This window comes from Festucalex cinctus, chromosome 13, assembly GCF_051991245.1.
Source record: "Festucalex cinctus isolate MCC-2025b chromosome 13, RoL_Fcin_1.0, whole genome shotgun sequence".
Lineage (NCBI taxonomy): Eukaryota > Metazoa > Chordata > Actinopteri > Syngnathiformes > Syngnathidae > Festucalex > Festucalex cinctus.
In genome coordinates this window covers 15,255,233-15,267,673 of record NC_135423.1, presented here as the reverse complement: position 1 = coordinate 15,267,673, position 12,441 = coordinate 15,255,233, and the positions used below count along the sequence as shown (strand labels likewise).

At 37.6% G+C, this 12,441-nt stretch overlaps 1 protein-coding gene across 3 annotated transcripts; it reads left to right on the top strand.

Moving 5' to 3' along the window:
* Window positions 1–4,303: 4,303 nt before the first annotated feature.
* slc33a1 (solute carrier family 33 member 1) lies at window positions 4,304–12,435 on the top strand. Of its 3 annotated transcripts, XM_077540920.1 has the most exons (10): window positions 4,304–4,442; window positions 4,579–4,607; window positions 5,064–5,531; window positions 5,629–5,782; window positions 7,198–7,393; window positions 7,462–7,661; window positions 7,747–7,931; window positions 8,012–8,129; window positions 9,450–9,665; window positions 9,801–12,435. In XM_077540920.1, the coding sequence occupies exons 3-10, from the start codon at window positions 5,107–5,109 to the stop codon at window positions 9,975–9,977; spliced, it is 1,671 nt and encodes a 556-aa protein (XP_077397046.1). In that variant the 5' UTR covers window positions 4,304–4,442; window positions 4,579–4,607; window positions 5,064–5,106; the 3' UTR covers window positions 9,978–12,435. The 3 variants fall into 3 exon arrangements, with proteins under 3 accessions (XP_077397046.1, XP_077397047.1, XP_077397045.1); XM_077540921.1 differs by lacking the exon at window positions 4,579–4,607 and having other exon boundaries at window positions 4,337–4,442; XM_077540919.1 differs by lacking the exon at window positions 4,304–4,442 and having other exon boundaries at window positions 4,452–4,607.
* The last annotated feature ends 6 nt before the right edge of the window (window positions 12,436–12,441 follow it).

The window sequence follows — 12,441 nt, the reverse complement described above, 5'->3', positions numbered from 1 at the left end:
TAAGCATGGAAGAATGTTATATTAATGGAGCATTTAGCCTTAATATTTTATTTCAATGCTGTTCAAACATGAAACAGATTACAACATGTTTGTTAAATACAGTGGCTCACAGTTATAAGACTGAAGTTTCAGATCAATAAATAATACCTTTTCATACAAATCTTACAGTGTACATGTACAAGTTAAATGAATAGTATTTTCTAAATTTGAGTAAAAAAATCGCAACAATCGATTTACAAATTTGTATCGGGATTAATCGGTATCGAATCGAATCGTGACCTATGAATCGTGATACGAATTGAATCGTCAGGCACTAGGCAATTCACACCCCTAGTATACAATGACCTGGAATGAGCTGAACATGCTAATGTTGGAATGGTTTGAATTCATCCAGAAATCTAGAAGCAGTTGAAGGAAGAAAAATAGCACAAAAATAAAGTAGTAATCTGCTTTAAAAGTACAAGCTTTGTCCTCACAACAATACACTAGAACAAATTTGTCTTACTAATAACGATTTTTCCTCTACGAGTAATTTTTTTTGCCCTACTCATAGCTAAACCATTAAACTTTTCACCCACTAGTAAGTCACACATAAATGGCAAATGTGCCAAGGTTAGTACTAGTGTGAAAATATGTCATACAATAGTGGGAAAAATGTAATGTCAAACAGTCATTCTTCTAGTACGCTGAACTGTCTTTACTAGTGTGGACAAAGAGCGTACTAGTACATGGACCTTAAACTTGATATTAAGGATTAGGAATAATAAATGCCAAACAGCTGTCCTTATGCGAGATGTTTATGCATGCTAATATAACTACCGGTACATGTTACTAGTGTGGCAAAACCCCTTGCGCATGTTAAGCTTTATCAACTACTCTAAAATTGTCCATAACTGACTATGAACAGTTGTTTGTCTTCCGTCTCCTGCACCTCTCACCCAAAAGTCAGCTGGGATCAACTCCAGCTCACTGATTAACCTAATGAGGAGAAGCAGGATGGGAAATTGATAGTTGTAATTCACTAATTGGCATCTCATGTGAGAGAGTCAACGTATTAGAAAGAGCTTTCAGTAGAATGGAATGCAGTTATAGACCACTTCAAACTACAACCACAATAAACATATTGTTCAATCAATACCTCTCAGTGTGTCAGACCAAATGGAGCATTATTATCTTTGCAAAGGCATGATTGATTGTGCACGTCAAAATGTTTTGGCTGGTTTGTGCTGATGATGAATATGTGATTACACTTTCTGAAAAAGAACAATATTTATTTCACAAATATGTTTTAGTCTTCACACTCGGACTCATAAAGCGCATTATGGATTAACTTGCTGTTGGCTGTTTTGAAAGCACAGAGGGGTTGTAAAACTGCATTATTTATAACGGGAGCTATTCAGAACTTCATGAGTTTGGCAAATAACTTTTTGAGTAAAGCGGAATTCAAAGCAGGCTGTGCTTTGAATTCTTTTTGTTCCCTTTATCGTATGTTAGTATTATATTATAGCTATAATGTGATCACATGCTAGAAGTCCTCCAGAGTTAAACTGCAATTTCACAAGACAAATGCAAATTCAAGCACATGACTGACATTCAATTGAAGAGTGAGTTTGAATTTTAATAACAGCCCAACTGAATTACATGTGTTATTATTATGTGAATAGTGGTAATACAGTTTTGGGCTGAGGTTTCAGCAACGTAGGAGGATTTACATATGATGGCCACTTGTGAAATAGGTCATGTACTGGCTGGCAACCACAAATGCTGCATAAAATGTACCAGCTTGGAATAATGCTCCGCTTGAGTTGAACTCGTTAAAGCATTCGACAGCAAATATTGGCTAATGGCTATATAATTCATTCATACAGAATGTTTGCAAAGAAGAAGACAGGACATCCGGAGATGAAATTAAAAATAATTTTATTTATTCAAAATAATTTAAAATGAATAAATTTGAAAATCTGAATTTTCCTAGTTTTACAGAATAGGCTATATATTTTACATTGGCTATATAATTTATGTTTAAAATAAACACTAATGCAAAGTAGTGAATTTTATTATTAAAATATATATTTAAAAAATAAAAGGTAAACAACAAGGCCAGCAAAATAGATTTTATTATATTTACTTAAATAAATAAATAAATAAATAAATAAATAAATAAATAACATTCAGAAGGGTTAAAACACCCGTTTTTTCACATAATTATTGTTGCACTGACTACAAGTAAAAAAGCAATAACAACAAAGACACATGGTCACATGGTTACAATTGAGCCCGTCCTCGAATCACATGCTGATCTGCAAATATGCTTGCGACTTGTCACATGCCATCTGTGGTGATAAGCAGCTTCACATGGACTCTTAGCAACCACAAGGCAGAGCGTGCTGCCATTCATTACCTTCGACTTGCGCATGGAGCCATGGCTGCATCTTGGTGCCTTAGCAAAAAATGCCTTACGATCACAGAGAACATTTCAAAACCTGTGATGGTTTTGTATTGGACAAAAATGATTCGCCAAGTTGCGAAAGAATAGAAGCAGTTGCAAATTCTTCTGAAGTAACTCACAATTTCTTAGGAATCTCTCTTTCTTGGAAGTTCTGTTTTTTTCCCCACACTTTTGTGTGGCTAAAAAAAATGTCTCTGTAGGCTACCCATTTTTCTCATCGATTCCATGTCACTAAAAAGACATACTTGAGATGATATAATAGGACCAGATATTGAATAACTGTTATGCTACATGTACATAGAGTCATAAATAACTGGTTGCCCGATACATTGGATCTGGCTCGAAGTTTACTTGAATAATAATCCAACTGCTATGAATATGAATACATCTTTATAGTGTATAGTAAGTGCATTATTGTTGACATGCAAACAATTTTTTTTAATTGTTGCAAAAAAACATTTAAAAATGTCTGAACCTTCTTGACATGGAAATATATGGGTAAATTATTATTTGATATTATTTTGGTTCATTCGATATACATAAACAAAATGCCCTACAACCTTCAAAACCTAAGGCTTACCGCTACCTGTGCCCTTGGAACCAGCAGCGGACATTCGGCAGACACAGGAAATTGCAAGGAGCCCTGAGATTTTGATTTAAATGGAAAATTACGTATAGGACCGCCTCTGGCGGCCAGAGAGAGCAGCAATAGAACCATAATAATAATAATAGTAATAATAATAATCATAATAATCATAATAATAATAATACTGCGATTGGCTGGCAACCAGTTCAGGGTGTACCCCGCCTGCCCATAGCTAGCTGCGATAGGCTCCAGCACCCTCCGCGACCCTTGTGAGGAGCAAGCGGTTCAGAAAATGGATGGAGGATGGATAATAATAATAATAATAATAATAATAATAATAATAATAATAATAATGATGATAATAATAATAATAATAATAATAATAATAATAATAATAATAATAATAATAATAATAATAATAATTTCAATTCAATTTTATTCCGGACTCAGGGTCCAATCAGGGTCCATTAATAATACTAATAATACTAATACTACTACTACAACTACTACTACTACTACTACTACTACTACTAATAATAATAATAATAATAATAATAATAAGCTCCTGATGTCTACCGTTCTTTCCCAAGCACTGTCACTATTCTATCACTTAGATACTGAACATGCATTTTTGGTTCAGGAAGAACATAGAAAAATATATTTGTTGGTGAGGAAAATACAGTGGTGTTATCACATTAGAGTGGAGAAGAAGAGGTTCGAGAGGAGTGAAGAGGATGAAGTGAAATCAAAGTGACACACATCACGAAGATATGTGAAACTAATCTTATCAACTATTATTTTATAGGAAAGGTGTTGAGATGGTCCTCACTAGGGGTTTTAAAGACTTTATCATTAGGGAGACTTCTCTCAAATTTCCACTTTAGTAGATATTGAAACACTCGCATACTAATTTTATTTATTAGGCAGGCAGCAGCAAAAGAATACAAATTATAGGCATACAGTACAGTGAGACAAAGCACAATATTTTGGATTAAATGACAGTCGCTGACGTTTTTCAGTCGCTTATTCCCATCAGCAGTAGCAGAATTTATTCAAGAGTCGCTATCTGCTCACGACATACACTCTTTTATCTGGAATATAGCTTCGGATCCTTTGCGTTTTATTAACCTTTGATGATCCACAACCTACAATTATCAGCACCACTCAAAGCAGCAGAAACAAACGCAAGTAAAAAGCAACGTTTAGTTTGATTTGCTACAAATATTTACAAATTGCAGTCGCGCCGTCACTACAATAAGTAGTAAAACGGAACTAAGTATTTACGTTTTGACACGTCAGCTGTAGTGAATCGGATACATTTGAATGTTGCGCACCAGAGTATTTCCTGGTACGACAGAAATTAGTGTTAAATTTTCACCAATGCGGCTTGTCATACATACGTCAACGGTAGGCTTTTTCAATGTTTTGCGTGTGGGTCGCTTTGTTTTGTTACATTTCTGCTGCCCTTGATCAAACGCCCAACACATTCATTTTTGATTGTGTGTAATTTAATTTGTCTTCTCGTGTGTGTTTTTTTGTTTAGCATGTCGCTTTTTATATCATCCCAATCAGGTATGCATGCTGTCTTATTATTAACATTTCATCTTTTCTTCTTATCATTGTGTTTCGTATTTATTACATCTCAATAAATGAACTTCCTGATCGAAATGTGTATATATGGAATTTCATGTATTAATTGTAGTTTAATTTACATGTAAATGTGATCATTTTTGTTGTTTGTGAGCGTTTATGGCAACATTACTTAGGCTGCTGTTACGAAAGGCAGCCACGATGGCAAATTTGAGAATAGATCTTGGCCATATGCTTTCAATAATACTAGCAATAATCCCAGCAGTTTTTGTTTTTGTCAAAAAATATTTAAATGAGGAACTGCATGCCACTCTATACTCACCTTCCCTATCACCAGCCTTATTTTCCCCAGAGCTAGACAGAGACACAATGGAGTCATTTGAACTTGTTTACTGTTTAAGTTGTGTACAGTATAGCCATTTCATTATTTTCTTTCAGATTTGCTGAGTGAACTGCACACTTTCACGGCCCTGGTCTTACCATGGAGCTTAATAATCATGATCTAATTACACATAAGAATGGACGACAGAGGAAGCAGGTAGGTATTGGCCTCCGCCACTGTGAAAGCCTGAAGGACAGCGACAGGGCAGAGATGGGCATCTCTGAGCCGCAAGTAGATGGGGAAGTGGACAGGCTTATCACAGGTTCAGACTCCGAGGACAGGCTGCATCCCAGAGTCCACCGAGGTATTCGGGCCGAGTTGGGGAACGTGTTGCTTCTTCTCTTCCTCTATGTGCTGCAAGGGATTCCCCTCGGACTGGCTGGCAGCGTTCCCTTGATCCTACAGAGTAAGAATGTCAGCTACAAGGACCAAGCTGTCTTTAGCTTTGTTTTTTGGCCGTTTAGTCTCAAGCTTTTATGGGCACCCCTGGTGGATGCGCTGTACTTCAGCAAGTTTGGGAGAAGGTATAATAAGAAACCTTGTATTGGATATGTTTGTAACGTACACTGTAAATTTCATTTCTGCAATTTAAGCCTCTATTTTCTGTCCATGTTTCTGCAGAAAATCCTGGCTGGTTCCTACCCAGTACCTTTTAGGTCTCTTCATGCTCTACCTTTCCCTAAGAGTTGACTCGCTGCTACAGAGTGAGGGAGGCCCTAATGTGGTCGCACTGACATCAGTCTTCTTTATGTTGGCTTTTCTCGCAGCAACGCAGGTAGGCATCATAGTGTCATGATCAGACATATTCAGGACTTATGTTTTAAGTGTATTAGAATGTTAGGTCTATACTGAATAACATACTGAAAGAATAAAATCTGAGTCTTGAAAATGAAGTTTTTAATATTGCTGCAATACTGGAAAAATTATAAGAATATAAGAGGGAGAAAGAAAAACAAAACGTTTTTGTGATTTCGATAAAGAAGCGAAGTAAATGAAAAGTGAATACATATAGTACATGAAGACTGGTCAGAATGTCAATTACCGGAGAAAATCCAGAATTTTACCAGCAGAAACTTCATTTAAGTTATTATAATGTTATCAATCCATTGTCTTGGCCGCTAATTTCTCACAAGGGTCGTGGGGGGTGCTGGAGCCTATCTCAGCTGGCTTTGGGCAGTAGGCGGGGGACACCCTGGACTGGTTGCCAGGGCACACAGGCAACCAGGTTGTAGGTTATAATGTTATATTCAGAGGGGAAAAAAAAGATCGATGGGATATCAAGAGAAAAGTTATGAAACTAAGAAATATTTATGATATAGAAAGAAAAACAAAATATTGTTTTTTTTTTAAAATTCACGAAGAAAGTAAATAAAAAAAAAAAGTCATATCACAAGAAGGTCATAAATACTGCATGAGTAGAGAACAAAAAACATTTACCGGTAATTAATTTTGGGTTAATGAAAGTAAATTTACATCGCAAGAAAAAAAAGAAAATATTAGAATTGTAGTCTTTTGAGAAAAAGCTATTATTTTACAAGAAGGAAGTTGTTTTATAATGGTGTAATATTACAAAAAAAAAAGATTAAATACATATTTTGCAATGGTAGTTAATGTTAATGTATATTATGAGGAAAATGTACTTTTACTAAGGAAAAATAAAGTAAAATTAAAGCGGAAGTCAAGTCAAAATTCTTCTTTACAATAATATATTCTATGCACCCGTACTAGTCTAAAAAACATTCTGGTTTATATTGCATTTGTGGAATATGAATTACATTAAGCAGCAAAATCCACTTGTTTTCATCCATCTTAGGGGGCGGCCATTTTGCCATTTGCTGCTGACTAAAAATAACATCACAGTTTCTCAGGGCTCAGTTTTGCGACCAGTCGCAGTCGGCTCACTTGTTTTCTGAGGTTGGTCATGTGACATTTGCAAGCTGAGCCGTGATTGGTTGTTACCTCATCCTTGAGCAACTGTGATGTTAGTTCAGTCGACAGCAAGTGGTAACATGGCTGCCCTTGTGATGGATAAAAGCGGGTGGAGTTTGTGGCTTAGTTCATATTCCAGAAAGTACATACATCATGATGATAATGTAATTTTCTGAGTAGAAAGAAGTAATACGTATAATATGGAATTCTCCAAGCAAATGCATGTTTGGAGTAAGATATTTCTCCTCCTGTCTTGGTCAGGACATTGCTGTAGATGGCTGGGCGCTAACAATGCTATCTCGAGAGAATGTAGGATATGCATCCACGTGCAACTCTGTGGGTCAGACAGCTGGCTATTTCCTGGGTAATGTGCTCTTTTTGGCCCTGGAGTCTGCTGACTTCTGCAACAAATACCTAAGAATGGAGCCCAAGGAGATGGGAATTGTCACCTTGTCAGGTAAGTCGGTTACTACGTCCTTCAATGCCACACAGGTGTAACAGCTAACGTCTGTTCTTTGGCTGCAGACTTTTTGTTTTTCTGGGGACTGGTATTCCTGGTTTCCACAACGCTGGTGGCTATTTTGAAAAGTGAGAACGCACGTAGCAAAGGCAGGGGGAAGGACCCCGAGGAGACGCAGGGTGTTTTCCAAACCTACAAGTTGCTGTTCACTATCATCAAGATGCCGGCGGTCTTCAACTACTGTGCGCTACTCCTCACTGCCAAAGTAAGCACCCTTTAAAAACATTTTTGAGGAATTTTGCCTTTACAAGAGCGCCACTTTAGGTTCCCCTTTTGGCTGCTTCTCTCAGGTGGGCTTCTCGGCAGCCGACGCGGTGACTGGTCTCAAGTTGGTGGAGGCTGGCGTTCCCAAGGCGCAGTTAGCGTTGCTGGCCGTGCCCATGGTGCCTCTGCAGATCCTGCTACCGGTGGTCATCAGTAAATACACAGCAGGGCCCAGACCGCTGGATGTCTTCTACAAGGCCTTCCCTTTAAGGTTTGAACACACACACACACACACAAGTACGCTGTTGTGTGTGCGTGTTGCAGGTTTTGTGAAGCGGTGTGTTATTGCAGGTTAATCATCGGCCTGGAGTTTGCTCTGCTTGTAGCGTGGACCCCGAGTGTGAGACAGGAAGAAGGCTTCCCTGTTTACTACTATGGAGCTGTACTGCTTAGCTATGCAGTGCATCAGGTGAACTTACTTTATTATTATTTTCTTTGTTAGTGGGTTTTATTTCCATCATAGTTTGCTATTCCACAATGGCAGTGTGTGTTGATGAAGTGTCAACATTATAGCCCCCTTTTTTCCTCAAGTTCACTCAATTTCCTACATTTACCAGCAGATGTCACCATGTCACTATTTCTATTTCTGTTTTTCCCTAATGTTGCTTCTACTGTTTATGTTACTTTGGAACGGTAGCAAGCAAGTTAAATGAATATCTAAAATTAGTTACTAAATTTTGACTCAGGAATTTATCATACAAACATATAAATGTAAATAAATACAGTATTGTGAAATTTTTGCTACGATAAAGCATTTTTTACAGGATTAAACCACACAAAACTAAATGCCATTTATTCATTGAGGAATAATCATTGAATATATATATATATATATATATATATATATGTGTGTGGAAATCAACTCCAAAATTTTCTATTCATATATTGTATGTGCCCCCACTAGTCTAAACATAGCATTCTGATTAATATTGCTATTGTGGAATATCAATTATGCAGCAACATCCACTAGTTTTCATTCATCTTAGGGCGGGGCGGCCATTTTGTCGCTTGCTGTCGACTGAAAATGACATCACAGTTGCTCAGGTCTCAGGTAGCGACCAATCAAGGCTCACCTGTTTTCTGAGTTTGGTCATGCAACATTCGCAAGCTGATTGGTCGTTACCCGAGCCCTGAGCAACTGTGATGTTATTTTCAGTCGACAGCAAGCAGCAAAATGGCCGCCCCTGAAATGGAGAAAAACGGTTGGATTTTGCTACTTTGTTCATATTCCACAAACACAATATTAATCAAAATTCCCTGTTTAGATCAGTAGGGCTGCATAGATCATATTGTTGTCAATAAATGTTTTGGGTTGCCTTCACATTTAAGCAAAGTGCTTAAAAACACATCTGATATGTATGCTAATTGTTGTTATATTTTTTTCAGATTACTGTTTGAGAGGAATATCCCATTTCATTTTCACATCATATTATTACAGCTTCTTTTGTCAAATTGTACAGTATCTACACAAAATCCAACTTGTCTTCCATGTTTTTCATTGCACATTGTAGCATGTACAACGTATACAAACGTAAACATTTAAAAAAATCCAACAAAAATTTCTAAAAATGTAAAATGGTGACTTTTTTTCCCTTATGAGATATACTACGACATTACATTTGTAAAATTATGACTTGCAAAATAAATTTTTCCCTTTGCCCAACCTTGACCTGAAATGGAATGAAAGAAAACAGTGGTGATGGTACTAACCGCAGCTTCCTGGTCACAGGTAGCGTTGTACAGCATGTACGTGGCCGGTATGGCCTTCCACGCCAAAGTGAGCGACCCGCTCATAGGCGGCACCTACATGACGCTGCTCAACACGGTCACGAACCTGGGAGGGAACTGGCCCTCCACGTTGGCGCTTTGGTGGGTGGATCCCCTCACCCGGAAGGAGTGTCAGGGCGCTGTGGGGCAATCTTGTAGCTCACTGGAGGCAGTGGCGGTAAGCGTCTTCTGCTTTCTACTATATGACTTTTTTTTTTTTTTTGCGCACTAGTGCAAATTTTGAGTAGGACAACTACCGTATATATTACAAGTGGCATCAACTGCACTCAGTGTCACAACTCCTCTTTTCCAGCTGTGCGTGAAAGAGGGCGGAGCTTGTGTCACAATGTTGGACGGCTACTACGTGGAATCAGTGTTTTGCTTGCTGATTGGCTTTGCCTGGTGGGTGTGGTGCGGGCCCAAATTGAAGAAGTTACAGGAGCGCAGTTCTGCCGCGTGGAGATGCAGAGCCGTCACGGTTAATGACTAAACCAGTCCTTTTGTTTTGTTTTGTTTGTTTTTTTGTTTGTTTTTTTTTACCTGTGCAAACGGACATCTGAATGCTGGACACTTTAATTTTTATGCTGCTCTCTTTTTGCATCAAAGCCTTTTGTTTTGTTGCCGACGGAAACGGCATGACCAAATCAGAGCCACATGCAGGATGGGGGCAAGAATGTTCACAAAACACACCCAAAAACTATGCAACATGCATGCCTGACAACCTCCTAGTTATTATTTATGAACAGATAGTCTAGGATCACATCGTTTCCTTGTTTGCTTTGGAGGGAAATAGTGAAAAATATATACCACGTTTTTCAGATTCTGAATTGCAGTGGAGTACAAATCACAAAACACGCAAGTCGTTCTAGAGTAGAACGTCACTGCTATGTGAAACACACACCAAAAAATGGACGTGTTTTTCACATAGCAGCAACGATAACTCATATTTTGGGGGGTAATTTATTTTACAATAACTGAGATCAAGAACAGTAAAGCTCATACTCGCACATAAAAATCCCCGTTCCCGAAACTCAAATGTGCCGTTCGGTTATTCAGAGTGCAGCAAATGCGTTCCGGTTGGACAAATCTTCCACTTGTAACTTTTTCATTTTAAAATTGCTTAACTTACTAGATAGAAGCCTGCATCAGCTGGTGGCCATACATGAAACACAACATGACTATTAGTACTACTACAGTACTACTATTGGCGGTTAATGAATACTTTTGGTGCGTTACTGCAAGTGTAAGTCAAAGGACCAACCACACTATGAAAAAAGTCCAAAAATATGGTTAATCTGTCATTTAATAAGGTACACCTTATTAAATGACACATTTGGTACATGGTACATTTTTTGTTTAAAAAAAAAAAAAAAGTCATACATTTTGAAAATATTTTCAAAATATTTATGGGTTTGCAGCTTCACACCAGACAGTATTACACCTGTCTTTACTAAGACACGGCTGTTGAATTCAGAATTCTTCTGAGAAGGAGATAAAAGTTGAACTAGATTACAGTGTGACATTGATGTAAGTTCATGTACCCGGTGGTCATTTAATATTGTTTTGGATCTCATCAGATTGTGCAGGTGTACCTAGTGTTGTGGCCGGTGTTAATTTGGGTTGCAATTAGGCAAACATTCTGATAATATACTTTCCCCCCTTTCCTTCATACTGTAATTTACGTAAGTAGTTAATAAGTTCTCTCAATGTTGCCGTCAACCAATTCCAAAAATGTCCGGAACACCTCCCAGATTTAATTGTAATGATCCTTGGTAAGAAAATCTGTATCAAATATGACACCTTTACAAAGATAATGTTAAACTTTTAACTCTGACAAAAAAGGAACTGATGTGTGGTTATCATTGTGGTTGTAGTTCGCAGTGCAACCAACAGAGTGTCTACAATAATCAGTTACATGATAAAATGGGACGGCACGATGTATGAGTGCTTAGCACGTCTGCCCCCCAGTACTGAGGACACAAGATCGAGTCCAGGCTGCAGAGTTTGCATGTTCTCCTCGTGCCTGGGTGGGTCTTCTCCAGTCTCCTCCCACATTCCAAAGACATGCATGGCAGGTTAATTGGGCGCTCCAAATTGTCCCTAGGTGTGCTTGTGAGTGTGGTTGGTTGTTCGTCTCTGTGTGCCCTGCGATTGGCTGGCAACCAGTTCAGGGTGTACCCCGCCTACTGCCTGAAGCCAGCTGAGATAGGCACCAGCAACCCCGTGACCCTTGTTAGGAGCAAGTGGTTAAGAAAATGGATGGATGGATGATAAAATGGGTGCATTATTATCTATATTCATGTATTGTCCCGCTAATTATACAGGAACAGCTCCATTTTTTTTTATTTTGCAAGCGAAGTTTTAATGCTTTATTACAACTTATCACCCTTGTTTAAGAATTACACTGTAATTATGATCAGGTTTTTTTCCCCTTTCATTTGTGCTCACCTCTGATTAGTTTTTTTTTTCATTTGAAGTCATGTGCCTTTTCATGTGAAGACTTTGAGTATGAAGTTGTAAAACTAAAACAAAATCAAGTTACCGTTTTTTTTTTACTTTTAAAAATTATTAGTTTTATATCAATAGGATATTATCATTATAAATGAAGTCAAGTTACCAAAGCTTTATAAATTATGATAGTGATCCAATGGTTTATTTGTTGTACATACAAGATTTTGTTAGCCAGATAAAGAAATTCCAACTGTTACTGTTCAAGACATTATATATATATATATATATATATTATTTTTGATTGGACTGGTTTAATAAGTCATAAACATTTGCCATTACGTAATGTAAAGTATAATTGTTAAATGTTAACCGTAACGTCTAGGTTTCACATTTTGAAATATTAAGGGAACAGGGTGGAAAGCAGATGTGGAAATTTTTATCTTGTCATGACAAGTGTCTTGAAATACATCTGATGTTATTAAATATATTCACTGATGGCTTGT